This window comes from Rhea pennata, chromosome Z (genome assembly GCF_028389875.1).
Source record: "Rhea pennata isolate bPtePen1 chromosome Z, bPtePen1.pri, whole genome shotgun sequence".
In the NCBI taxonomy this organism is placed as follows: domain Eukaryota; kingdom Metazoa; phylum Chordata; class Aves; order Rheiformes; family Rheidae; genus Rhea; species Rhea pennata.
Window position 1 is genome coordinate 47,735,844 of NC_084702.1, and position 26,169 is coordinate 47,762,012.

The 26,169-nt window shown below is 36.4% G+C and overlaps 2 protein-coding genes across 2 annotated transcripts in view; one reads left to right on the forward strand and one right to left on the reverse strand.

Annotated features, from left to right (window-relative positions):
• RHOBTB3 (Rho related BTB domain containing 3) overlaps positions 1–11,270 on the reverse strand; it is a 28,825-nt gene extending 17,555 nt beyond the window's left edge. The window contains exons 1-5 of the mRNA XM_062599698.1: positions 11,263–11,270; positions 10,880–11,105; positions 4,613–4,805; positions 2,052–2,203; positions 455–566 (exon numbers count right to left, since the gene is read on the reverse strand). Of these exons, the coding sequence (XP_062455682.1) occupies positions 455–566; positions 2,052–2,203; positions 4,613–4,805; positions 10,880–11,105; positions 11,263–11,270 (691 nt within the window). The remainder of the gene's footprint in view (positions 1–454; positions 567–2,051; positions 2,204–4,612; positions 4,806–10,879; positions 11,106–11,262) is intronic.
• A 6,161-nt stretch (positions 11,271–17,431) lies between these two features.
• LOC134153921 (carnitine O-palmitoyltransferase 2, mitochondrial-like) lies at positions 17,432–25,494 on the forward strand. The gene is given in 7 exon segments (XM_062600491.1): positions 17,432–17,726; positions 17,963–17,990; positions 17,992–18,048; positions 19,481–19,561; positions 20,340–20,446; positions 22,083–23,384; positions 25,166–25,494. Coding segments are annotated over 7 exon segments (2,199 nt in total).
• The last annotated feature ends 675 nt before the right edge of the window (positions 25,495–26,169 follow it).

The following is a 26,169-nucleotide window of genomic DNA, read 5'->3' on the forward strand; positions in this document are numbered from 1 at the left end:
GTGAGAGAGCTCTGGAATAGGTTGCCCAGAGAGGTTGTGGAGTCTCCTTCTCTGGAGATATTCAAAGCCCGCCTGGATGCAACCCTGTCTAACATGCTCTATGTGACCTTGCTGAGCAGGGAGGTTGGACTAGATGATCTCCAGAGGTCCTTTCCAACCTTATCGATTCTATGATTCTATGATTCTATGATTCTTTCATCAAATGGACCAGAAAATCGCTATGATTTTTGCACAAATATATTAGAGTTCCATTGTGATGCTACATACTGCTACAAAAGTCTCCCAAAATAAAGCATCACTAAAAGATTATGCAATTATAGCAAAGTAACTACAGTAGCTGACGACAGATAATACCGAGCACAATAACTTTGACAAAACATTACTTGCATAAAATATATATATATATATATATATATAACAAACAATATAGTAGAGATCAGATATTAGTGAGCACCTGGTTGTTCAAGCTGAGGTGGTTTAATTCGATGGCACTTCTGGTTCTTTTTTCTTTTCTTCATTTTTTCAGATGACTTTTGATTCAAACTTTGGATCACAAAATATTCCAGCTAAAACATGAAGTGCTTTTTAAAAAACTACTAGTTATTTAAGAACAAGCTTAAATCAAATTAAGAATAATGAGTGGGTATTATATACAAAACTGAAGCTACTGCCGTTACGAACAGTAATCGAGGTCATCAGAGTCCTAGTACTTCTTCATCACTGGAAGGTACTAAATGTAGTTGAAATTAGCATAATTTAAAAGACTACTAATTCCAAATGATGATGATTAATTCTCTTCTATTTAATCTTGGCAAAAATGACAGGTATGTGACCAGAAAGAAAGTCACTTTACTAAGCTTAGTAGATGACCAGAAATAAAGTCACTTTACTAAGCTTAGTAGATGCTAGCTATAGAATTACAGAAAAGAATCAGACTTGATAAATAATGATCAGGAGCAAGTGATGGAAATAATAAAACAGTACTTAATGTCCTCAATTTGAAAATAACCAACACTACTAAATAATGCTAAACTATCTTCTAACAAAGACACATTAAAATGTGATGTGTTTGACCAAGGTTTGTTTTACTGGAAGCAGAAGACAGGCATGATCACTATAATAAGAATGTACCTGAGGTGAAATGATCTGTTTTACAAGAGCAAAGAGAACATAAAGGGTAGTTCAGTTCTAGTTAACATATGTGATAAACACTTTTATCACATTAGGTATTATTACAGTGTAGAGAAAGCTTTATAAAAACTAAAATAATCTTCTGGTTGGACAAGATGTTGAGTGGATTCCTTATTCTTAAGTGGAAGCAAATGGATCCAATTAAGATTGTCCAAGTGTTTGTGCCAGCTATTTCAAGTTACTGTCAAATCCCGTGCAACGTACACTGTACCTATATACCAGGAACAACAGTAGTAAAGATGATATGAAATTATTATGCCAAACAAACTACATTTATATCTTCAAACCCAAATGCTACCTTGAAAGTAAAGGTAAGGTTCAACAAGATGCTGAACTTATCTCAAAATATGGAAAATTAGGTATTAGTATAAAGTTCAGAAATAATTTTATTCAGAAGACATCTAACAGACTAGGTCAGAAACTGCACAGCAGACTTCCCTGTTTTCAGGACTGTGACACTGGGGGGAGGAGCTAATCATAGATGATGCATTTTAACAACCTTTGCTGTTCTTGCCTAGTTCAACTTCACTGCAAGTGACTGCATGTTCTACTCTGGGTTCTAAACTGCTCAATTACTGTAACTGAAGCAACTACAGGAATACGTTAAAAAATCAGTCACTTTAACATTCTCACTGTACATGTAGAACAATTATAAAAGATTGAGCAATAAAAATCTAAAAATATTAGAGGACTATAGATTATTCAGATTGTAAATGACCTCTGGAGGTCACTTAAGGAATTGCATTATTTACATACTTTCCATTTGCACTACAATGTTATAAATTGAAGCCAAGATTTGAACTAATTATTAGAAAGACTTGCTCTATACCGTAGTTATAACACTACAATTTCTCACTTACCACGCCTCCAAAATATTTTTGTATATAGAAGTCATTAAGAGTATGCAGTTCAAGATATGTAGCTCCTAATTCTTTAGCAAGCTGAATTCCTTCAGAAGTAGTAACACAGTTCCTTCTGTCTGAAGTGCACAGTGGGCATGTACAAGGCACTTCTGAGAAAACAAATGACTTGTGTAAGTTGTTTTCATTAAATAATTCCAAATACTTTCTAAATAATTGTAAAGATGTATTATTTAGACAATAACAAAAAAGGAAAAGAGAAACATAACAAATCTATGAGTATGGCAAAATAACTTCTTTGTAATTAATTAAAAATATTAACTACTACACAAAATCAGTTTGTATTACATTAGCAATTTTTAAAATTAAATTTTGTTAAAGTAGAAAAGTCATGCAGGACTTCTGGAATTCAGGTTTGGTGTGCATTCTAAGTATGCTTATATTTATATGTCTTTTATTAGTCTTTAATTTTTAAACCTGTAGGTGCTGTTATTCACTAATGGCATCCTTAAGATTATTTATTACTACCTGTCAATGGAGGAAGTACATAAAATAATGGAAGGGATAAATTGCCACTACAGTCCTGGTCATGTATATACTATAGAATATGATTTAATTACACATTTTATATATAAATTCTTATCCTAAAACATATATTTTTGAAGATAACTCCTAGTTAACTGAAAAAAAATCTAAACGTGAGTCACATTGACACAACTTTGCTTGATGCTGCTAGCAATTTGACAGCTATGAGCATGCTTTGAAATACATATTTTACATTACATCCCTGTATTCTCAACTATGTATAACATATATTAACACAGCTATTTCCTTTGGTGGCACCATTCGCTACTACAAAGGATTAACATCCTGATAGCTTGTATGAACAAATGGCTGTGCTCACACATACCTCTTCAAAGAAAAAGGCTTTGTGTGTGCATAGCAGTCTACTGAAACAGTAGCAAAACTATGATCAGAAAATACTGACTTCTCTCACAATGAGATTATTGAACAGGAAGACAAAGAACAAAAAAAATGGAAAAATACCAATAGTAGAGTCAGTCAGATTGGTGGTATAATATGCTTGAAAGAAAAAGCAAAGGTGTAAGAAGGAAGAGGAGTTGAGGGAAAAAAAACATTAGTTAATTGATTTCATAATGTCAATCCCATCAGAATGGCATATTTACTATTACTGTATAAGACAGCACAGTTACATTTTACCATTATCAGTGAATTACAAAAGAAAAAGAAATTAATTTAGAGCATTCTTTAACAGTCCTTTCTGGGTCACTGACCAAAGAAATTTATAAATAAACCCTGGTAAAATGGAACATTATGTCCAGAGAGGATACATTTCACATAGCTTAATATTTATTTGCATGTTACAAAATAAATCTCTGTACCTACATTTTATAAATCCTGTCCCTTATTCATAGCAGGAGGAATGCTCAGAAACACTTGTTTTAGCCAAATGTTAAAAGTACAAGACAATTCATAGGTTCCATTTTGACATTTATCATTTTGCCTTAGAAGTAAACTAAAAACCTAAAAAAAAAAACTTAAAAAGAAGAATCGGACCCCATGACTAAATAGACTTGCTTGAAAATCAACAGAAGTACAATATAAAATGCTTCAAAGTACAGAATAAAGTTTGTGTGTTTGTTCTATCAGTATCTGGTATGTTTTAAAGCTTATTTTTGTGATGTAAACAGACCAAAGGTATTAATATCTATCTAAACCACAAACAGGTTTTCATGGGAATTGTGCCAGTCACTAGTGGACCACTTTGAAGCCCACTCAGTCTGTCAGTTCTAAGACTAACTATCCATAGTTGTATAACTATGATGTCCGTATTTATTTAAGAAAAAATTAAAAGCCAAAGAACAAAAACCCCTTTGTGCTAAGTATATAATTACTCTAAAGTAATTTTCATTGTACTCACGTCAGACCTACTAACCAGCCTGGACAGAACACTCCATTAACACACAGCTAAACCATAGCTACTCTACTATGACAGTTCAGCTGTATTAATATGGCAGCACACTGTGCTTTGTGTTTGTTAGCCTAACATCCATTCATAGGGTAAGTGATTTCATTCTTCTGACCACATCCTAGATGATTTATCCTCCTCTCCAGTAACTCCAAGCTAATGGATCTCATTTTAATCTCATCTGCTAGAGATATCTTATACTAGAGATAATGACTAGAGACAGATCAAAACTACAGAGTTTGTCTCATACTCTCAAACTTGTGTTTGTAAATTTAAAGCAGTAGAATTAATTCCAGTGTATGATTCAACAAGAGGAGTCACTGTAGAGGTCAAAGCACAACGCCTTTCATGGCCAGTGTTAATAAAGCATATTGTTCTGATCACTACACCAATTTCCAGAACTGTAATACATTAACACATTATTGTCATTCTGACAGACTGTGGAAGAGGCATACTAATATTTATTTCTGTTAGCATCTTGGAAAAAATAATCAGCTTCTACTGAAATTCACTATTCAACTAACTTCCAAATGATGCTTTTACTGTTTACTACATGAGATTGAATACATACCATTTTTTCTTGCACCAATAGCAGAAATTATTACGGGAACTGAACAGTGGTTTAGTGCTTTTTTTATCATTGGGACATAACTGTCTTTTAATTCTTGAAATGAAGTCTTGTCATTGACAGAGTATTTAATCACAATAATATCAGCTCCTCCAATGAGACTGCGAGAAGTATACCAGTCACTGTCAAATATATCCTAAACAGAAAAAATACCGATCAAGAATCCTCTTGTTTATAAATGAAAACACCAACCATTCAATATTCTGTAACACAAAACCTCACAGAGGCATCTTCAGTGGACAGTTCAATCTCTTATTTGAAGAGCAGCAACAGAGAAAAGAGCAGAATTTGTGCTTTATAGTTTTTTTTGTTTGGAGAACAAGTTACACAGTATAATAAATAATAAACTGTTTCTTAATAATTCAGAAGTTAAAAAGAAGAAATAGTTTTTATCTAAGAATATACTTTCCATGGAAAATTTTTTAATGTTTTAATTATTTAACTTTCAAATGTTTTTATTAAGAAAAATAAAAGCAAATTCAGGTGCAGAGGTTTGCAGCAATTCATAAAAAAACACAATTTGTCGTAATATTTTAGAAAGAGGGTTTCACAGAACTCTGCTATGTACTTAGGAATCTTTTTTCTCTGCTTCACAAAAGTTTTCATACAGTAACAAGTGCTAATGTCTTCAGCATTAGGATTTTAATCCCTTAAGCTTTCTTTCTTGACTTCCTACTCACTTTCATTGATCTGCCCTGTAACTAAGATTTACACTTTAAAATTATTTTGTATTCAATTAATATACAGCTGCGCTCCATCTACATGTAACAGTTATTATTTGTATATTTGCAATTTGCATGAGAACTGTAATTTCACAATTTCTGCTTTATCTGACTATAGTTCATAAATACCAAAGCAAACCATCATTTTGTAAATGTAGTCAATTGAAAACTCTGACAGAAATCTAGAACTGATCCAGCGAACTGAAAATGAACTCAAACCTATCTCAGAACAGATCTATAGACCATGATGGGAAACTACAGAGCACTGGTATGCTAAGATGACACTGGAAATAAGCAATGATATAAACAAAACATAGAAAAGATGAGAATAAATGGGCATGGAAGAAGTGACAAAAGGACAAAACTCAAAGTCCAGTGGTAGAGTGGGGGAGGGAGGGCAATGTGATTTGTGAAGAACAGATCACAAAAATAAGCATTAAAGATAGGAAGCAGAAATATATATACATATATAAAAATATATAAAAAAGAATTGCTATCAGCAAGTGAAGTGGCTTTTATTCTCAACAGAGTAGATATTTTTCATCACTTCAAAATAATCATTGTTTCATATCTGTGGTGAATTAGCTGCAGTACTCTTACATTTAAAGGAATGCTAACTTGACAGAAGTATATCAATGGGCAAATATTTGTCTAGACTGTCAGTGCACTTTGTACTCAATTTAAGCCTTGTCTCTACAAAGACTTAAATCATGAAATAAGCTTAAAGCAGAATAGGCACTCCTATAAATTACCTTAGTAGATGTTCTTGTTCTGGATGTTACATCTGCAGACATAAATCTGAAAGATGTGCTCCCAGAGGTCTTACTGTGATTATTTTCATCTTGCAGCAAATCTGCAATAGTTTGTTTAGATTACTGCTCATGTACTGGGAAAATTCTCTGAAAATGTGTCTGACAATGAGGGGTTGCACATCACGGAGACAGAACATCTGGAGCCTTAGCCAAGTTAAACACATCTTGCTTATACCTTTAAGACAGTTTTCATGCAAAAATAGTGGAAGGGATTTCTTTAGATGATAAACAGTTCAGTTTCCAGACACCATCTATGAAACTTATCTAGCAGCTACTTCTCATCACTTCCCGCTCTTGGCACTATGCACTTCCCAAGACAGCCACTGACAAAACTAGTGACAAAATAAGAAACTAATGGCACAACTAACGGTCAAACCTTAAGGGTCCTCCAACCTTATTGATTTTAATTATAATCTTATTGCTTCCTCTCAAAATTTACTAGGGAAAAAAAAGCTTTGTTCTTTTTTTACAATCTTAAGAACACATGTCTCAGCACATGTGTTGCCATCAGCAAATCATACTTGTCAAGGACTGAAGTTTAAAAAGCCTTGACAAGCAATTGAGATGTGATTTCCCTACAAAATCATATGACTACTCCAAAGGACAATATTTCTATTGTTAAAAGTAATTTATGAATGCCTTTTTAGAATCGCAATGAAATCTGCTCTGCTCTTGCAATACCCACACCCCTTCTAAAAGCTGTTTGTAGGAATGTAAGAAATGCCCTTATGGTTCCTCTAACTCAGTACTTCATTTGCAACAGTAGCAATAGCAGATACTCTCTAGGGAGAATATAGGAGCCTGTCCACACTCTCAGTTCCACTCCTCTTGTACTTCTACAGAATCCAAACTTGCTGTTATTAGGAATATTAAAAAGTCATCTAGAACATGTAGACAACCTGCTGAAAAGGCAGAAAGCTGACGAGAATCCATTTTCGGACTCATTCTCCATTAATTCATCAACTTTGAGCCTGTCAGACGCCTTCTCAAACTCTTGCGGTAACAAGCTCCAGACGTTAACTACCTGCTGTATAAAGAAATATTTTCTTTTACCTGCTTTAAGTCATCTACAAGTTTTACTTAGTGTCCCCTAGTTCTCATACAGCAGGATTTGGCCAAAAAAAAAAAAAATCTTTCAGACAACACTTCTCCATTCTTTGAAAATGATCTCTGCAAGTTTGTCAGGCAATAGAATTTCTAATCAGTTACTTCCACTAGTTGGCAATACAAATTTTGTAGGTGTACTCCCTGTAACTTACTAGATCTCTCAAGAAATTTAGCTAAGTAACACACAGCATATAAGTATCTTCTTCATAAATCAAAGCAATTCATACTACAACCCTGAAAAGTCACATTTGTTTTTTACTCTGGACTTTCCAAAACATTTGTATTTTTAATAGGCTGAGCTGAAAAAAAAAAAAAAAAAAAAAAAGAAAAGAAAAAAAAAGAGGTTAGAGTTGCTTTCCTAGTAAGGAAAATAACAGGATACAATCAATTATTGCAAAATGCCAACTGCAGATAGTCAAGCCTTAAAATGAGCAAGGATGACATACCAACAACGAAAAGCTGCAATCTATAGTTATATAATGAAGTAGTAATATGAGTGGATTTCTAAAAATAATAAATAAAAAGAAGATCAGATTCTTTTCTCTTCAGACATGCTAAGAGGCCAAAGGCCAGTCAGCCTAGCCAGGAATCTGAGCATAAGGATGCTGCTGAGGAAAAAGTAAAAGTACGCTATGATCATGGCAGCAGGTTCTCTACAAATTGGAAAGTTTTTATGAACCTGGGCAAAACAGCAAATTTCTTGAGGTACTGTGCCATGGGAAAGAAAAAGATGGTTCATGGGGGTTGAGGGAGGGAAGTAACAAAAAAACAGTAGACTCCAATCTAGGACTGAGACATCCTAATGTCCATACAGCACTACTCTAAGCCATAGAAAAAGGAGGGAAAGAGAGGTAACATAACTGGGAAGTATCACTAAAAGTGAAGCTTTCATTCCGCTGCCCACTGTTCAGCATAATTAAAAGAATCAAAACATGAATGATAGTTTCCATGCTACATTTTTTTCTGAAGTTGACCAAGATTTACTTGCCATTAGCTACAGAATTTTCCTGGAATTTTTCTGCAGTTTACACTTGTAAACTGCACAAGCTGAACAAAATTCAGTGTAAAATAACTGAGGTTGTAAAATGCATGCAAGCCAATGAAACAGCACCTCGGCTTCCATGGCTGTCAAATCTGATATACTTTGCTAAATAAACCAATTCTTGCTAAAGCAATTCATGAAATTAATCTTGCAAATTATTCCTTTTTAGTTACTAGCCCCCATACTGAAGTTTGCAAAAAAAAAAAAAAAATGTGGAACACACTAGTTCAGCATGATATACACCACCACAAATAGAGCATGAATTAGCAACAATTTGTCATTAAAATCACAATATGCAACAATAACAATAGCACAAATGGTTTCCTCAGTTCTGTACAGCTCCTCTCAGCCTAGGTCTATACCTTTTGTCAAAATGTTTTCCAGATGTATGAATCACTAAGAAATCTGTCCATTTGTGTATCTGCCCACTCCATATGAACATACCAGCACAGAGCTTTATACACATAGTTCAGGATACAGCAGGCCATAGTGACATACTCAATGCTCGATACACTGAGATCAAAGTGACTTTGGAAACAGTGGCATTCTGCCTTCAGGTTTTGAAAAGTATGCTCCACCACTATCTCTAAAACTCCATGTCATCTCTGTAGATGATAAACAGACTCCCTAAACAAAACATTTCTCTCCTGAACTCTTTAAATGTCACTGGGAAAGAGATTTTCTCAAAATATGGTGTGCACACTATTATTATTTTCCATATTGGGAATCATGAATTCTCTTAATTCTTTAAGGCCAGCAAAAACAAAGAAAATAGTACACTGTACAGACAGTTAACATATTTACAGTTCTTAAAGAGGAGGAGGAAATGGAGCAACTGTGCAGGTAGCCCCACTGCAGGTTGTAAATACCATTCTCCAATATTTACCCGTAACAGCTGTCAGACATTACTTCTCCATAGTCAGCATCAGGAATCAGCATTCTCTACAGCACCGTAAACTGACAAATTATCCACAGCTGAACTTGCCAAATCAAACTGCTTCACTAAGTAAATGTAGTCATCTTGGACAATCATTTTTCAGCAGTCCATATCAATCACTGCAGAAGTAGGCTGCTATCTCAATCCTGACACTGGAAAGATGAAGACTTAAACAGATGTCAAAAGCCTTGCTTCCTAATACCGGTGTTTGGAAGCCGTGTTTGGTGATCCTAGGCTTACAAAGGAATGTGAACCTATGATAGTGTTGCTTTTCTTGAGAGCAATGCAATTGTTGTAGCATTCCTCACACATTCCAGACCTGTTATATTTTTCTACTACACCAGTGCATGAGCGTTTTAGGAACTTCTGAAAGATCTTAATACATCTATTTCAAAGAATCCTATGGTACACAGTAAAATGCCCTATATCATAAACTTGGGGCGATAGTCAGGAGAGTTCATCCAACACACTTGAGCTTTAGACCAACGCTAGACTCAAAAAGCTGGGCAGCATTCTGGGCTGACATAAATACACACAGTGGCAAAATAAAGAAACGTTCCTCTAGCATCAAAAAGGAAAAATAAGTAAACTCACCCACAATCTATCTCACCAAAGGGCTCACCTATTCACCCTATGCAAAAGGGCTTACCTGAGGGACAATATTTTGCAAATATGCATCCCTCTGCTTTTCCGCATTGATAGCTAAAAGGAACTGTGTAGACAATGAACAGCAGTTTGCCCCGCTTGAGGCACAGCTTTAAGTGCACACAGTTACCAAATTTGCACCTAGGACTATCTCACCTTAACCATACAGATTTAATCCAGGTAAGATATAAACAGCTACAAAATGCAAATCTGTCCTTAAATTAGCTCAGAAGAAATAGCCCTCAAGGACTCAGCAGAGTGCATGAAATTAGGCAACTAAATACTTATTAAAATATGTTTTAACACATTCAGATGATCAATGTCACTTCTTATGTAATCATTGCTCTGCTCATACTTAAGCTGCCTCACTTACTAACAGGAGTGTTAATAACATGGAACAATGCCAAAATCATTTTAACATTATTTTCTACATCAGAAGGTAAGTAAAGATGTGATGATTTATTATAACAGAAATAAAATGACTCCATATACTGTATTTTGCAATAAAGTAAATTATAATAGCTGTCATTTCTCAAAGTTGGAAATTTAATTCCCTTTTCATTTTTGAAAAAAAAATGTATGTTCTGCTTTATTGTCATAGATAAATAGTTGAAGAGTGCTTATATTCAAGTTTCACAAAGAAGTTCTTGTTTACCTCTGGATTATTTTCAATAAAGCTTTCACTAAACAACAAAATGAAAATATCATCATCACACATATGAAATACATCGGCCTGTAAATGAGGAACATTCTGTTATACTCCTCAGAGAATTTTTGGTATTTGCCTTAGTTACCTTTTATATGCTTTTATTATTTTCAATGAGTAAAACATGACTAAAATCCCAGAATAATGAAAACCATTCAAAATAAAAATATTTTTTTTCATTTAATTAAGACAGCTTACACTGTCAAGTCCAGTTAATAAGTTTCAGAACAATCTCTTACCCAAAATGGACAGTCATGTACCACCAATCTGACATTTCCAAATACACAGGCTTGATATTCAGTAAGAACTGGATTTCTAATGTGATTGGCAGAATTCAGCAATAAACTGCTTTCAGTCTCTGAAATGAGAGCACTTCTCCCTAGATAGCTCCAGATCAGATTTGACTGCTGATTGTCTTCAGAAAATCCATCTCTTTCATTTCCAAAGGCTACAATATTAACAGACCTAAAATAAGAGATACATAAGAAATAAAGACATAGCAGTGTTAACAAAGATCAACAAAAAGGATAAGAAAAAAATACCTTTAGATCAAAACATATTAATCCTTCTGAATCCTCTTCTTTCATTAGATTATAACACCCCCAGTAATCAACAGCAGAACACATACATGATCTCAAATCCAACAGCAGGGTGAGAGCAAAGTGGAAAAGAAACCTGGAAATGCTGCCTGCATTATAAATCTTCAGCTTGCTTGGCTTTTCATTTGTTTGTTTCCATATTCAGTCTCACTGATGTAACCTCCAATTCCTGTCGCATATCCTCTTGTATTTGCAATGTGTTCTAATTTCTTGCTCAATGCTTCAGCCCCCGCAAGTCAACGAATGCAACTGCATGTGACAGTAGCAAGAGCACAAATGTTTGCTACTGTGCTAATCTGCTGCTACTGTAGGTGAATACGGCATGTAAAACGAGCAGCAGGCAGCTCAGTTACAGCCATTGCATCCTGACGTCAGCAAACTCAGTCTAAGAGCGTAATACACGCAATGGGGAGGGAGATTCGACATTTCTGCAGAACCAACATAATGCAGCCAGGTCAGCAAAAAGAGACAAAGGCACTTCAGCAAAGCAGTATCTGACTGCACTGAAGGCATTTATATGGTGCACTTCTACAGCTGCTGCACAAAAAAAACGTAAATAAAGAAAATCACTGCCAACTAATCTGCATTAGCAGTGTGCTGAACCATACCAAGCAGGAGAAAAGCGTAAAGGTCAGTTTCAGTTAAAGAAGAGAACAATGTGCAGTAATGAATTGTCTTAAAATTAATTCAATCTTTGTTTTGTTTAATAATACTTACATTTTTCAATGTTAGGTCGATACTTTTTAAATACTCGCTTTTTTCAGTTATATTGCTTTTTGAAACACTCTTTTCAAAGGGACAATTTTTAATTATAATAAAATAAACATAATTTTATAAATATAATTTTATCTCTGAACAAATTCAGTCTAAATGGCATCTTCTCTATGAGCTATCACTATACACATTAGAATTAAAAATAAAGAGTCAAAATACTTCTGGTATATAATGTGACAAAAGAACACTTCCTATTATGTGAGTATATTCTGCTGTTAATCCTACAAGTAAAGCCACTAAATCATGTGAACTCACTTAACACAGGTCTTGATAAAAAAATCAACAGAATAATTAACAGACTGACCTTTGCCTTGCAACAATCCATACTCTTAGAAAGGTACTATTCCACTATTAGTAAGATGACAAACTATATGTGGGAGAATATTAATTGGTATTATTGCTGAAGTTTTATAACTATGTTGTATTTATTAGGTGGATTATTTAAAAAAATCATAAGCATAAATATCTGATATATGCTAATGAAATCAAATAGTATTTCTTAACTTTTTTGTTTTAAATACTACAGGACTTACTGTAAAGCAAACCAAATAAAACATTTATTAACAGTCATTTCCCTTTCTTGTGTTTTACCACATTCCAGTTTCTACCAATTTTCAATCCAGCTTTCCTTAGAAAACTAAAAAACTAATGACAGATGGGGTGCTTTTGATTTTTTTGGGGGGGAGGGAGGAGGGAGAAACAAAAAATCAAAAAAATCTTGAATCCTTCTTAGGTGACTCAAACAAGAGTAGGCAATCAAAGGAAGCCACTGCTTTTTCCTCAGATGATCCTGAGGTTGTAATGTGTTGCCTTCTGCATTTAAATTCTTCAGTAGAGTCCGAACACTGTAAATAGGTTTATGCATTAGAGCCAACATAGTCCTTCAACTGGGTCTATTAACATACTTTTAAAAGAGGAATAAATACAGTCCTTGGAAATGTTAACTTTGAGCAGAGAAACTGGGGCTTGTAATAGACTAAACATTGAAAATGAGAGAATATTCTCTGAGAGTTCTTTAAAAAGAGTCCCAATATAAGCATACTAATTTATTATAACTGTATACATATTCTTGTAATCAGTTGCCCAGTAAAAACAAGTCACAAGCTTTATGCTAACTGTGAAAGGCATCGCTCCTGTCCCATTTGGCTTGTTATCAACGTGTTATGAGAAGCTGCTGTGTGAACTGGACTTTGGTAATAACTTTCACTATCTAAGTATGGGGTAACAGCAAAGGCATGAAAAATATAGGCGCAGGTTGAAAGCAGAAATCCCAGAACCACAAATAGCCTGCTTATGGTCAATTACTCGTCATTGAAAAAGCACAACCTTGAGAGCTTGGGAAAAGCCACTCTTGCTTTAAAAAATGAAGAATCAGCTAAGCAAGCAGTGTTGGGGACAAGGGGAAGCCGGCCAGGCAGGGAAGCAGCTGAGAAAAAGTCTAAGACACTTGCAGAGCCCTGGGAAACTAACCTCAAATACATCTTTCAGTATTTAGGCCAAGGAGTAGAGGCCAAGTGCTGAGAATTGTCTAGAAATTCATCTGTTTTATAAATGGATAGAATCCTAAATTGAGGGAGGGGTGAATGGAGAGAAAAAAGTCACCTACTTCAGTGCCAATTCCTGTGGTCAAAGAGCTCTCAAGACTGGCCATTTCAACAACTAAGATCAAGCCTGGAGCAATCAGTGCTAACTTTACACCATCAGCTCTGTGGTATTTCATACTCACAGTTAATTTAGCATAGAAACATGAGAGACTGACTGCTTTGTAGTAATAATGACAGTGTGCAAGAACTAAAATACAGTAATAGTGATAATGATGAATAACGTGCAAGAACTATTAGCAAAGACTGTATTGCTAATAAATGCCAGTCTAGTAAAGCTTTGTTTTAAATTTTAAAACTAGCCTCATTTATCAGTGTTCTAGTTCATCATGGTCAGCTCCAGTTCCCCAGCTGAGATAGACAGATACTTATACACACACATATTGAATTGGAACACCAAGAAGGAAACTGAAATGGGAGATAAGGCAGATCACAGAGAAAGTGATTGATACCAATTCTAAATGGCACAGCCCATAGTTCTAGACCTAATCCTGCCCAAAGAGTAAGAAGGCCCAGAGTACTGACAGAGCTGGAGAGTCAGAGAACACTTACTCTCCTCTCAGTCCTTCCTTGAACCATCTGGGAAACTAATGAGAACTACCAGAAGCATTAATTCTGTGGGCAGTATATTCTGCAAATAGTGAATGTGGGATTCATCTCATCTGATGCACACCACTTAAAGCTTCCAGATTAAAACACTGTACTACGTTAGTAACACTTAACAACCAGAAAACATAATATTTAAAAATAAGTATGAAAATAGGATGCAAATACTGCCTGTTCTTCTATGTAAATAGGTCTATAGCCCCATTTTTCCCTCTGCATTGCTGAGTGATTACATAATGAATTTCAAAAGAAAAAAAAAATTAACTGTTCCATTGCAATAAACATCATGAAGTGAGAAGCTGCTTAGCACCTCTATCTCACAAGCAGTTATGTGGGCACTACAAGTGAAAGCAATAAAAGACTGTTTAACTAAAAGAACAGAAATATAAAAGACTGCTTGACTGTTTCCTATTTCACAATCTGGAGGCTGAGCATCCTAGGATCAGCAAACACTTCAACCAGCAGACATTTGCCATTACTGCTGACACACAAAGACAAAATTATAGAAAACAGAGACAGTCTTTGACAGGATTCAGAAAACAATGACATATTTGATCTCATGCATTTTAATACTAGAACATTATTACATTGTTTCAAATGATTTCTCAGTAAGATTTCCAGTGACTATCTGAGACAAAACAATAAAAAAGAATCTAGTCTTTGCTGACAAAAGGGTAATGTCATTTTCTATGGCAAGGAGTGAACTACAGCCAAGTCAGTGAAAAGGATTTCCTCACTATGAAAGCTGTAGTCTTACTTGCACTGACTCAAATATGACTAACCATTCCTTATTTTCACAAATGAATCAAAGTTGTCAGCAGTCCTATCTACTCATTGATTCTGTATATTAATTCATTGATTCTGTGTTCATTTATTAATTCTAACGCTGTTGATTCATGGAGCTTCTCCCAACCTTATTAACAGCTTTGGATACACAATAAATTAAGTTTATTGTTCTAGGACAGGTAAATTTTTAAGTTGTTTTTAAAAGAAGACAGAAGATTACTTCAAGTAACAGTAATATTATTGGCGAATAGAGTTGTTTTCTCCTAATGACACAAAACAGAATCTTTCTTAGGCTTGATTTTATTTGTGTTTGTCTATAGTACAGAGATTGTTGCTATAGCTTCTAACAGCCAAGATGTCTCACACAGATAAAGCATAAACCAACAAAAGGAGTTTTTCTGTCGCTGTTGTATTCTGTCAAATTCAAGCCAACAAAAGCACAGTGGAAACAAACAAGAGCATATTGTTAAGGGTTACTAATATTTTTCAGTACATCCATGCCAAGAAAACTTTGTAGGGTTAATCTGACTTGAAAGCACAGTTCCACTTACATACTTAAGTGCCAGAGCCTACTCAAGAGTTTGCACAACAACTCATTGACAGAACTCACTGTCCGTCCAACCCTCAGGGTCGAAGTTCAACAATTTGGTAAACTCTGATCTAACAATACTGTATCAAAACCATCACCACAAACGATGCAATGTATTGATCCAGTATAAATTCATTCTGTTTGTTCAAAGTCATTTAAAAATATTGACAGGTTAACTTTGTATCAGCTGCATCAGCTGACTGGACATAAAACACAGTCGTGTACTACAATTTAGTAGTCCTGGGTAATCCGGAGTACACAGATCCAATGTCAATGATAACAGTGATAACCACAGTCTCAGTGTACCAACTCAGTGTGCCAACTCATGCATCTGAATGGAATAAAAAAAAGACATAATAAATGACCTACCAAACCAAGCTACTATTCCATCTAATGTAATACTGTATTCAACAGCAGCTACAGGATAGGCTGGTTAAGGAAGAAGGCCTAAGAGCCGGTCTGAAGTCCATTCCCCTCACAGTCCTCCAGCATCCACAACTATTGCATTAGGGAAGTTAAGAGGATAGCCCCATAATTCTGTTTACCACTCTGTTGTCTGTAAACTTGTCTAATCCCTTTTTCAGCATGCTGGTATTGTCTACCCTCAGAACCTTCTAGGAAAACAAGGCCAGTAAGTTTACAGCTCCCTGGGTAAAAAGAATATCCATCTGTTATAAACTATCTCTTACTAGTTTCATCAAGTGGCTTCTAAATCTAGGATTGCAAGACTTAGTGAATAACAGCTCCACCTTTACACCATATACCACTTTCACAGTTTTGTAAACCTCAATCATAATCCCCACAGCCTTTGGCTCCCAAAACTGAAGAGCCCTACAGTTTTTAGGTTCTCTGAGTAAAACAGCTGCTCCATGCCCTTGATCATTTTATATTTATCTACCAAAGATCATTTATCAATCTTTCAGTACTGTGAGGTCCTTCTGGAGTTTCTCAGCATCTGACTACCTGAAAACAAAACAAAACAAAAACTTAGTGTCATACACAAACTTGGAGATTTCACTGTTCACTACCTTCCTTAAGTCACTAATGAAGACATTAAACAAAACTAGTACAAATCACAGGACATTTGCAGTATGGTTGTAGAATCTCCATCCTTGAATGCATTCAAACCAAACAAGTCCCTAAGCAATCTGATTTAATTAGCTCTGATTTGAGCAGGAGGCTGGACCTCTGGTTGACTTCCAGAGGTCCCTTTCAAACTGAATTATTCTATGAATTGTCCCCCTTCTGAAGTGTGACCATTAAGACCTATCCTTCACTTTGCATTCTTGAAGCAGCTTTCAGTTCAAAAACCAACCTCTTGCCCAATCTTGTGGCAACTTAGTTTCTTTACAAAGCTTAATAAGCTTATAAAAAGCTTGTCAAAGGCTTTTTGAAAATGAAAGTGGATTACTATATTCACAGAATTCCCTTTATTCACATATTGCCCTTCCTCCAAATTCCAGCAGTTAGTGAGGCACAACTTCCTTTTACAGAAGCCACATTGACTCCTTCCCAACAAGACTGTGTTTATCCACTTCTTCGATCTTGTTCTTTATTATAGACTTTATTATAGCCCACACAGGTCAACATATTTAAAAAGTAGGTTTATATTTATTTGTCATTGTTTTAGAAACAGAAACAAGCACAATAGAGAAAAATAGGTTTTAGAAAACTAGTTCAAGCCAGATAGCCACTCTACTGGCAAAGGACTCCAGGACTCGAAGCCCATGTGAGTCTCGTCCCGCAGTGCTGCCCACAACCCAGCGGAGCATGCAGCAGAGCTCAGCTGCAGCCCCCTTCAGCAAGGGAGGCCTCCCGTCACCAGCCTCCGGAGCAATGGGGGAAGGAGCAGCCCAGAGCAGCCCCCCAGACCTGGGCGACACCAAGGTGACAGCCACCAAGGAGGAGATGCTCCACGAGCAGCATCAGCCTCCGCCAGCTCCAGCCGCCTCCTGCCCCCGGGCACCCTCTCGGGACCCCGAAGCCCTCCAGCTACCTGCGTGCAGCGGACATCCCCGAAGACGCAGATACCCCGGGCCGATGCCCACACCACACCACACCACACCACACCACACCACACCACACCGCCGCGCCGCGCCGCGCCGCGCCGCTCGCTGCCGGCCGGCCCCACGTGCCGCGCCCCGCCCACCTGCCGCGGCGGCGCCTAACGGTCCTAACGGTCGGCGCCGGGCACGCGCCGGCGCTGCGCTAACGGCCGCGGCGTGGCGCGGCGCGCGCCGCCCCGTGCCTCGCGCCGCCGCCGCCGCCATGCTGCGGCCGGGCTCGCTGCGCGGCCTGGGCGCCTGGCGGAGGCGGCCGGGCCCGGCGGGGTGCCGCGCGTACTGGCGGAGTGTTGGGATGACGGAGGGCATCGTCTCGCAGGTGGACACGGACCATCATTTCGTGCACAGGAGCACCATCCCCACCATGCACTTCCAGGAGAGCCTGCCCAGGTGGGGGCAGCGGGCTCGCCCCTCTCTCCTGCCGGGGCCGGCGCGGGGCGGCGGCGGCGGCGGCTGCTGCAGCGGGAAGCCGCGGGCCGCCGGGCCTGCGTGCTGGGGTCGGCCCCCTCGCCGGGGGCCATTTTCCTTGGGTCGTCCTCCCTGGCCGGTTCGGGGTGGTAAGGCCACTCGTGCTCTCAGGGCTGCGAGGTGAGGAGGAGGAAAAAGAGGCTGTGAGGAGATCCCGACTGCTGACCTTCTCCGAGGAGTTGGTGGAGGATCCGTGGTAGAACCTTGTTATGGAGGTGGCAGGAGCGTGGGCCTCGGGCCACGTTCTCCTTGCTTGTTAGCTTGCTGCTCTGCTGATGCTGAGCTGTGGGGAGAGGTGATTTTGGAGCAGTCACCGAGTGAAGTGAGAAAGGAGTGGGTGCTAGGGAACCAGAGGTGGGGAAACTTCTTAAACTATCCTTAAAGATAAAACTTAAGAACTAAACTATCCTTAAAGATAAGGATGGCTGAAACAGAAGTACTGGTACACACAGTTCAGCGGGTCTCTGCTGTGTAGGTGGCCTCAACATACTTACAGAGGCATGGGACCATTTTTCCAGTAGAAACAGCTGTAGTCTGAGGTCAGGGAAGAGATGGCTTATGTTCAGCACACTCTGAAAGTTCTAGACCATTTTAATCCACTTTATGATCCCCTGGATAAGCGCTTAAGACCAAGTGACCCAGCACATGAACTCTACAGAGGGAAGTGCCTCAGAACTACATAATACACTTTTGCAAAAGCTCTGTCCTTCACTTGCCAAGAGTTTTCTTCAGTAATGTATAAGATTTCTAGGTTTTGTTGCTAAAAATATGTTACATGGGTGCAGGTAATATTCTTTATTAAATAGTCTGTTAATATCAGTCAATATGAGGTGATGTGCGCTGTAAGAAGAGAAAACTAAGGATAAAAGATTATACCTAGATAAATAAAAAAAAATCTACTATGTAGTATATGCATAACAAAATTATTCAGCAATCAATGTCATAGGTTTTCAGGGAACGTTAATAATGAGCTGTCTTTATGCAAAACTTAAATACTTTCCAAGTGGTCATTTGATGACCATTATTATTAAAAAATTCTTCTGGTTTTCAAAAATTCAGAGGTCTAGTTCAGACCTATGCTTCTAAGTGGGCTGTTGATACTATTTCTTCTTACTTCTGGTATGATTTTACAGCTATTTAATTTTCCTTCTAGTTCTCACTGCTTCCCAACTTTTTCCTGGTCTGCTGTCAACATATCTCTTACAACAGCAGCATTCACTGAGATAGTTTGAGAACAGATGAGCTGTGTGCCGGGACAGGATGTTTCTTGTGGATTTGAACTTTTTCATTACGTCCTTCTTCGTATCAATAGAAAATTACTTAATTTTCATCTAATAGCCTTCTGTACTTCCAGATTACCTATTCCAAAACTGGAGCATACTCTAAAGCGGTATTTGGCTGCCCAGGAACCTTTGTTAGATGATAAACAATACAGGTATGAGAAGTGGTATATGATAAAAGAATATAAATGAAAATTAGTTTGTTTAAGACTTTGAGGCTTTTTCACTGTCAGCTGACTATAGCCAAAGTTCACTACTAATGGCTGGCAGACAGACAGATACAGATAATGTGGCTGTCAAAGCTTTGTTTACTTTGGAAATTAGGCTAGCAATCACTCCCTCTTAAGAAGTGACAAACATTCTAAGCCCAGTGTCACTTTTTATTTTCACAATATTTTCTGGGAATGCAGGTTGTTGTTGTTACTTTACTTAAAGTGCACATCTGCAATTTAAAAAAAAAGAAAATCATCTTTGAAAGCACTCTGACAGGTCACATCAAATTTCTAAATTTTCAAGTGAGAAGATATTTCCAAATGCCAGTTCTGCAAGCTTTAGTTGCAGTCTTGACTCAGTCCATGAAATCCTTAAGTATTTTGCCTATATGCTTTTTCCTTTAAGTTGAGATAGGTAAATGTAACCTCAGATTACCTTGCATTTGTAATTGGTCTAGAGGTAACTGACTTTCTAGGATTTGATGTTTTGTGGTGCACTTGCTTCAGTGCCCACTGCTTTATTAATTGTATTGTAGCTGCAATTAAAAATGAAGCCAGAATGCCAGACTGGTCAACATGAAAGATGTTCTGCTCAGAGCCAATGAGAATAGATTAGCTTTAAGGGTTTGATTTTTGTTTTGCAAAAAATTATCATTTAAAGAAATAAGCAAGAAGAGGAATTTTAATATATTGTAATAATGTACTATTCTCAATACTGTAGAAATACCAAAAGAATTGTCAAGGAGTTTGAAAAAGGAGCTGGCAAGCGCCTGCACAGAGAGTTGGTTAAGCTAGATGAAAAGAACACACATACAAGCTATATATCAGGTTTGTTTTCCACTTAATATCTTACTGAGGTGTAGTGAAAATTGGAATCAACAAGCTGTCTAGCCATGCTTTTGGACTACTTGCATTTACATTTTCATGGCAAGTGTGGCTGTTATGTTGAAGTGTGGCTTTTATGTTGAAGCATGTCATAAATTTCCTTCCATCTCTTCCCCTTCTATTAACCTCATAGTAAAACATCATGTTTTGTTAATGCAAAATAATAACATTTTGTTTAAATTCCATATGTCTTCTTTTTTCCCTTCTTCTCCTAATGTTAACTATTTCTCTACTAAATCTTAAAAAAGAACCAAACGATACTTTTTCAAAAATCACATTCAGACCCTATTATTTAGGTTTTGATCCTGTCATGAAAATCAGTTTCTGAGATACAAGATCTCACACTGCAGTCTAAAACTGAAGATGGAAACAGCATACAATAAATAGCATCAGTTTTGTAAAGGCAAAGGCCTTATTTTCACCTTATTTACAATTAAGAGGCACTGTGAATAAGGCTCTAATCATTAATATGCTCTGATATATTTACAGTGTGAGGATGAATAGTAAATACTACTAAAAGATAAAAGGAGACACAAATTTGACATGCTTTTTCCTTCTCATTTACAAAAAAAAAAAAAAATCAGAATCTTTCTTCAAGAAAAAATTTTGAGGTTCTTGTTGGGAAGGAGTTAAATTTGAATCATCAGTTGTCTTTGTACAGTTTTCCACAGTGAAGAGTCTTAAATTAGATCATGATTTTCAATTAAATATTTGGCAGCAACTTGAGCTACAGTCTTGAGTGTAGGTTATCCACAGAAATCTTCAAAGGGTTATCAAAAAAAAAATGTTTTGTCATCCAATAAAAATAGGAAAGTAAGGAAATGATGTTTGAAAAGGTCCACACAGAGATAAATCTTTGGAAGAAAGTAAAAGGAAGTATGTAAACAAATAACAAAGAACAAAATCAATTGTGTTTTCTCTTTAACAGTAATGGCTTTTGTTTGTGAAATCTTAGGTGTAAATGTTTCCCTACGTATTTTACAAACAATTTACAAACAATTTTACAAAAAATGTTCATTCAACAACACTCTCACAAAATAGTTTTATTCTTATTGTTGCATCTCTCCTTTAGTTTACTTTTGACCAAAAAATGTATTTTGCTGGAAAAGAATATTCTGATCTTACTCTTAATTACCCCTTCTGAAAGCCAGTGTTTAGTGAAGTCTATATGAAATGGTGTGTATAGCTCATGCTTTTTAACAAAAGCATTTTTAAGTGAATTCAAAACGAAATGATACAGAGCATCATGACTAAAGTAAAAATAACTCCTGCTCTAATTCCAGGAGCAGAGTTACTTACTGGATGAGCCTACCTCTTATATCCTATTCATTACATGAAAACATGGCTTAAAAAAAAGAGATCGGTGGTGAAAATGTAAACTAAAAAATATAAATGGAACTTACTGTAAAAGCTTCAGTCTTCATGAGGTTTTTTATATTCTTTGTATCAGTCAAAAGACTTGTACAAATTTAAAGCTGTGTCATCAAAGTAACAAGTTACTATATAGAAATATTTTATATGATGTGTTTCTTCAGATAGTTAATTGGGATTTAATTGAGTTTTAATCTTATTTTTGTAGATCCTTGGTTTAACATGTATCTTTCTGCTAGAGAACCTGTTGTTTTGAACTTCAACCCTTTTATTAGTTTAACTCCTGATCCAAGAGAAGCTTACAACAATCAGTTGGTAAGAGCAACAAATCTGATAATATCATCCATCAAATTTCTGAACTCTCTAAAAAATAATTATTTAAGGCCAGATATATATTATGGAAACCCCAAGTGGAGTGAGAGTAGGCTCTTCAAAAACTTTATTCGTCTTCTTCCAACCTCTGTGTCATGGTATGGAGCATATATGGTAAATGCATATCCGTTAGATATGTCACAATATAAACATCTCTTCAGAAGTTCCAGAATTCCAAAACTAAACAAAGATGAACTGTTTACAAGTGAATGCTCAAGACATTTGCTAGTGATGAGAAATGGACACTTTTATGTTTTTGATGTGTTGGATTCTGTTGATAATATTCTGCATCCATCTGAAATTGTGGCTCATTTAATTTATATTATACAAGAGGCAGACAGTTTACCTGAATTTGCGCTATCATACTTGACCACTGAAGACAGGAATAGCTGGGCGAGAGTAAGACAACAACTTCTTGAAGCAGGTAATGAAGAAAACTTAAAGAAAATCGACAGTGCAATATTTTGTCTCTGCTTAGATAATGTTTTTCCAAAGGATGAGAATGAGCTCTCCCATTGCTTGCTTCATGGAAATGGCTTCAATCGTTGGTTTGATAAATCTTTTAGTCTGATTATTACAGGTGATGGCCGTGCAGGAATAAACTTTGAGCATTCTTGGGGGGATGGAGTTGCAGTTCTTCGTTTTGTAAATGAAGTTTATAGAAACAGTACACGGCACCCAGCTCTTTTACCACATTCTAGGTCTACAGAAACTACTGTCATAACATGTGAGAGACTGAAGTTTAAATTGAATGACTCAATCCAATCTGCTATACATGTTGCACATGAGAAGTTTAATGAAAGGAAGAAGAAAATGTCCATGAAAAGATTTCAGTTCAAAAAGTTCGGGAAAGAATATATTGTAAAACAGAGGATGAGTCCCGATGCTATTTTTCAACTTGCATGTCAGATTACTTTTTATCGACAGTTTGGAAAAGTTGTTCCTTCATATGAAGCATGTAGTACTGCTGCTTTTAAACACGGACGCACAGAAACCATTCGACCCACGTCTATGCTCACAAAACAGTGTTCACAGGCAATTGTTGAAGAAAGAGGTAAACGCAGTGTAGCAGAACTGAGAAATATGATTGATGAATGTTCAAAGTATCATAGACGATTGCAAATGGAAGCTGCCTTAGGTTAGTTCCATGCCAATGAAGTCTTTAAAATTTTATTAATGTTACTGATTCTCTTGGTATTTGAAGGCCTCCCAAGACCCATTGTAATGGGAAGGAGGTGTCCAGATGTCAGTTTCTGCTGTTACAAACAAACTACGAAAGATGCTTCAAGAATCAGTGTTCTGCCCTTTTGGCTGCTCTGAAATCTGCACAGAAATTTTGAAATTGTTTTATGGGTGGATTTTACCTAAAAAACATAATGTCAGCCCTTATTCCCTAGCAGATTTTAAGTGTTAGTCTCTCTGACAACTGTTCGTACACACGGTATACATTAATATATCAAGCTAGAGACCCTAAATCCAAAGACTCCTTGTTTATATTGCTCTCTTCAAACTGTTATCAAGAAAGGTGGGTTTAAAAGTCTAATGAAGAATTCTTCTGATTCTGAGTTTTTCAGTGTTCTTTCCTTACCGCATTTCAGTTGCCATATATTTTTCAATGATAAGACTTCAATTTTTAATAGTCAAAAATAATAAAGAAATTCTCTACCTTAGCACGTAGAATCTGTATTCACTTCTTAGCAGTTTGGAACATTTAAAATAACTGAAAATGAGAAAAGGCATCAGTTTCCATATGTATCTCCCTTCTAGGTCTCCCTTAGAATGCTCTGTGAGGATTAGAATTTAAAGTCATTTTTACTTTAACACAGTATAATGGACCGCCATCACAGCAAAGCAACAGCAATGTATGAGCAAAAAAAAAAAAAAAAAAAAAAAAAAAAAAAACACCCCAAATGAAGTGAGGTAAAGAATCATAGCTAGATAGTTAAGACAACTTTTAAAGAAGTTGAAGGATAGAAAAGCTGGCATAAGATACTGAGAGAATTTTTAAAAGTTCATGGAGTAAGTTAATTTTTATTAGAATACTAATTTTCAGAGGGGTAATCCAATCCATATTTATTTTTGTAATTTTAAAAAGTAAATACTAGCTGTATAGTGTCAAATAAGTAACGAGATTATAATATTCATCTTTTTTTTTGTGAGGAACTACTCACTAGCTATTTAACAATAGCAGTTCCTCAATAGCTCCATAGGTAAATGCTGTTGTAGAACAAAGCTATGCCAAAGCAATCATCCATTTGGAATAACCTTATTCTCTTGCACAAAAAAGTGATCGTTATTCCATACTGTGGTTTACACAGTGAAATACCTGCAGAATTTTATTCAGCTCTCCTATCCAGATGCCCATGGAGAAGAACTGTGTGCATTTCTCATTTCAGAAAATTCATCTAAAAATTTTGGAAAAAACACTTTGTTTTAATCTGTTGCCTTCGTAAATGCAGGAGGTGGAAAAGAAGCTGCGTTAGTGAAATTGCTAGCAGGAGGGGTTATGTAAATTTTTGTTTCCATTATGAAACCCAGACTTTCAGAACTGGCTGTCTAAATTTGGCATCTATATAAATTATATGTATCTGATGCTGAATAAATACATTTTGTTGACTTCAGTTGAAGTCTTGTTACCTGAATAAAGGTTTAAGATCACATGTGTCAGGTATCTCATTACAGCTAATAAGATGCTCAGAATTATTAACCTATGTATTTTATTATCTGGTGTACTAAAAGGGAAATACCAGAGTGTTAAAGTACCAGTTCTAGCTATTTTAGCTTTGGTATTTGCCTGTTACCAGTTTAAAGAAAATCTTTGAATAATATTGCGTCAGAATTAGGAAAATATATATTCTGAGGTCTTAAAACAGGTTGTGCATTTTTGGTCTTTTATTTTCTTTTTTTGTGTTTTTTTAGGAAATGGATTTGATCGCCATTTATTTGCATTGAAACATCTTGCAGTGTCCAGAGGTGAACCTACGCCTGATTTCTTTCTTGACACCGCCTACCAGAAAATAAATCATAATATAATTTCAACTAGTACATTACAAAGTCCTGCAGTTAATCTTGGTGGATTTGGGCCAGTAGTATCAGATGGCTTTGGAATTGGATATCATGTGTCTGATGATTGGTTAGGATGTAATGCAACTAGCTATTTAGATGAAGAACTTCAGGAATTCCTGAGATGCCTTGAATACAGCTTAAATGACATTTTTAATATTTTAGAAGGAAGACCTCTTATGTAATACCATAAATGATAGCAAAACTTTGTTTTTCGAGTAACTTCTGATTATTAAAAATAATGGCAAAAGAATTTAAAAATACAATAATGAACATTATTACTGGAAAATGCAAATGCAAACACTAATTATAAAAGGGAAACATGAGCAGAGTGATGTTAAAATGTTATGATGGATCTCATGTTGTTATTTCTTGTTCATTTGTTTTCAGTGTTCATATTAGCCTTTCCAATCTTTCTGTTGTAGTAGCATCAGTTGATGTAAACTTGTCTGTTTTTTCTGCCCTGGGTTTTTTTTTTTTTTCCTCCCCCCCTTTTTTTTGGCCATGCCAACCTGCATTTTCATGGTTTTATATAAAAGTTTACCTACTTGAGCATAGAAAAGACATTTTGCTGACTGAATTTAATTGTTCTATACCTCGATGAAGATGTGTTAAGTCTTTGGACACAAGACAGCAGCTTCTGGCTTTCTGAGCAAGCGTGTTTTCCACTAAAATCAGACTGTCTCGACTTCACAAAATGGTGTCTCTCTTCCAGAACTTCTGCAGGGGCAATTCATACCTTTACAACACTCTGCATCAGAGGAATGTAGGAATGATACTATGCCAAGGTTTTCACTCGCAAAGAACTGAAATCAAGCTCCATGAAACTGGAAGTTCTGGGCAAGACTTGGAGTTGCTCA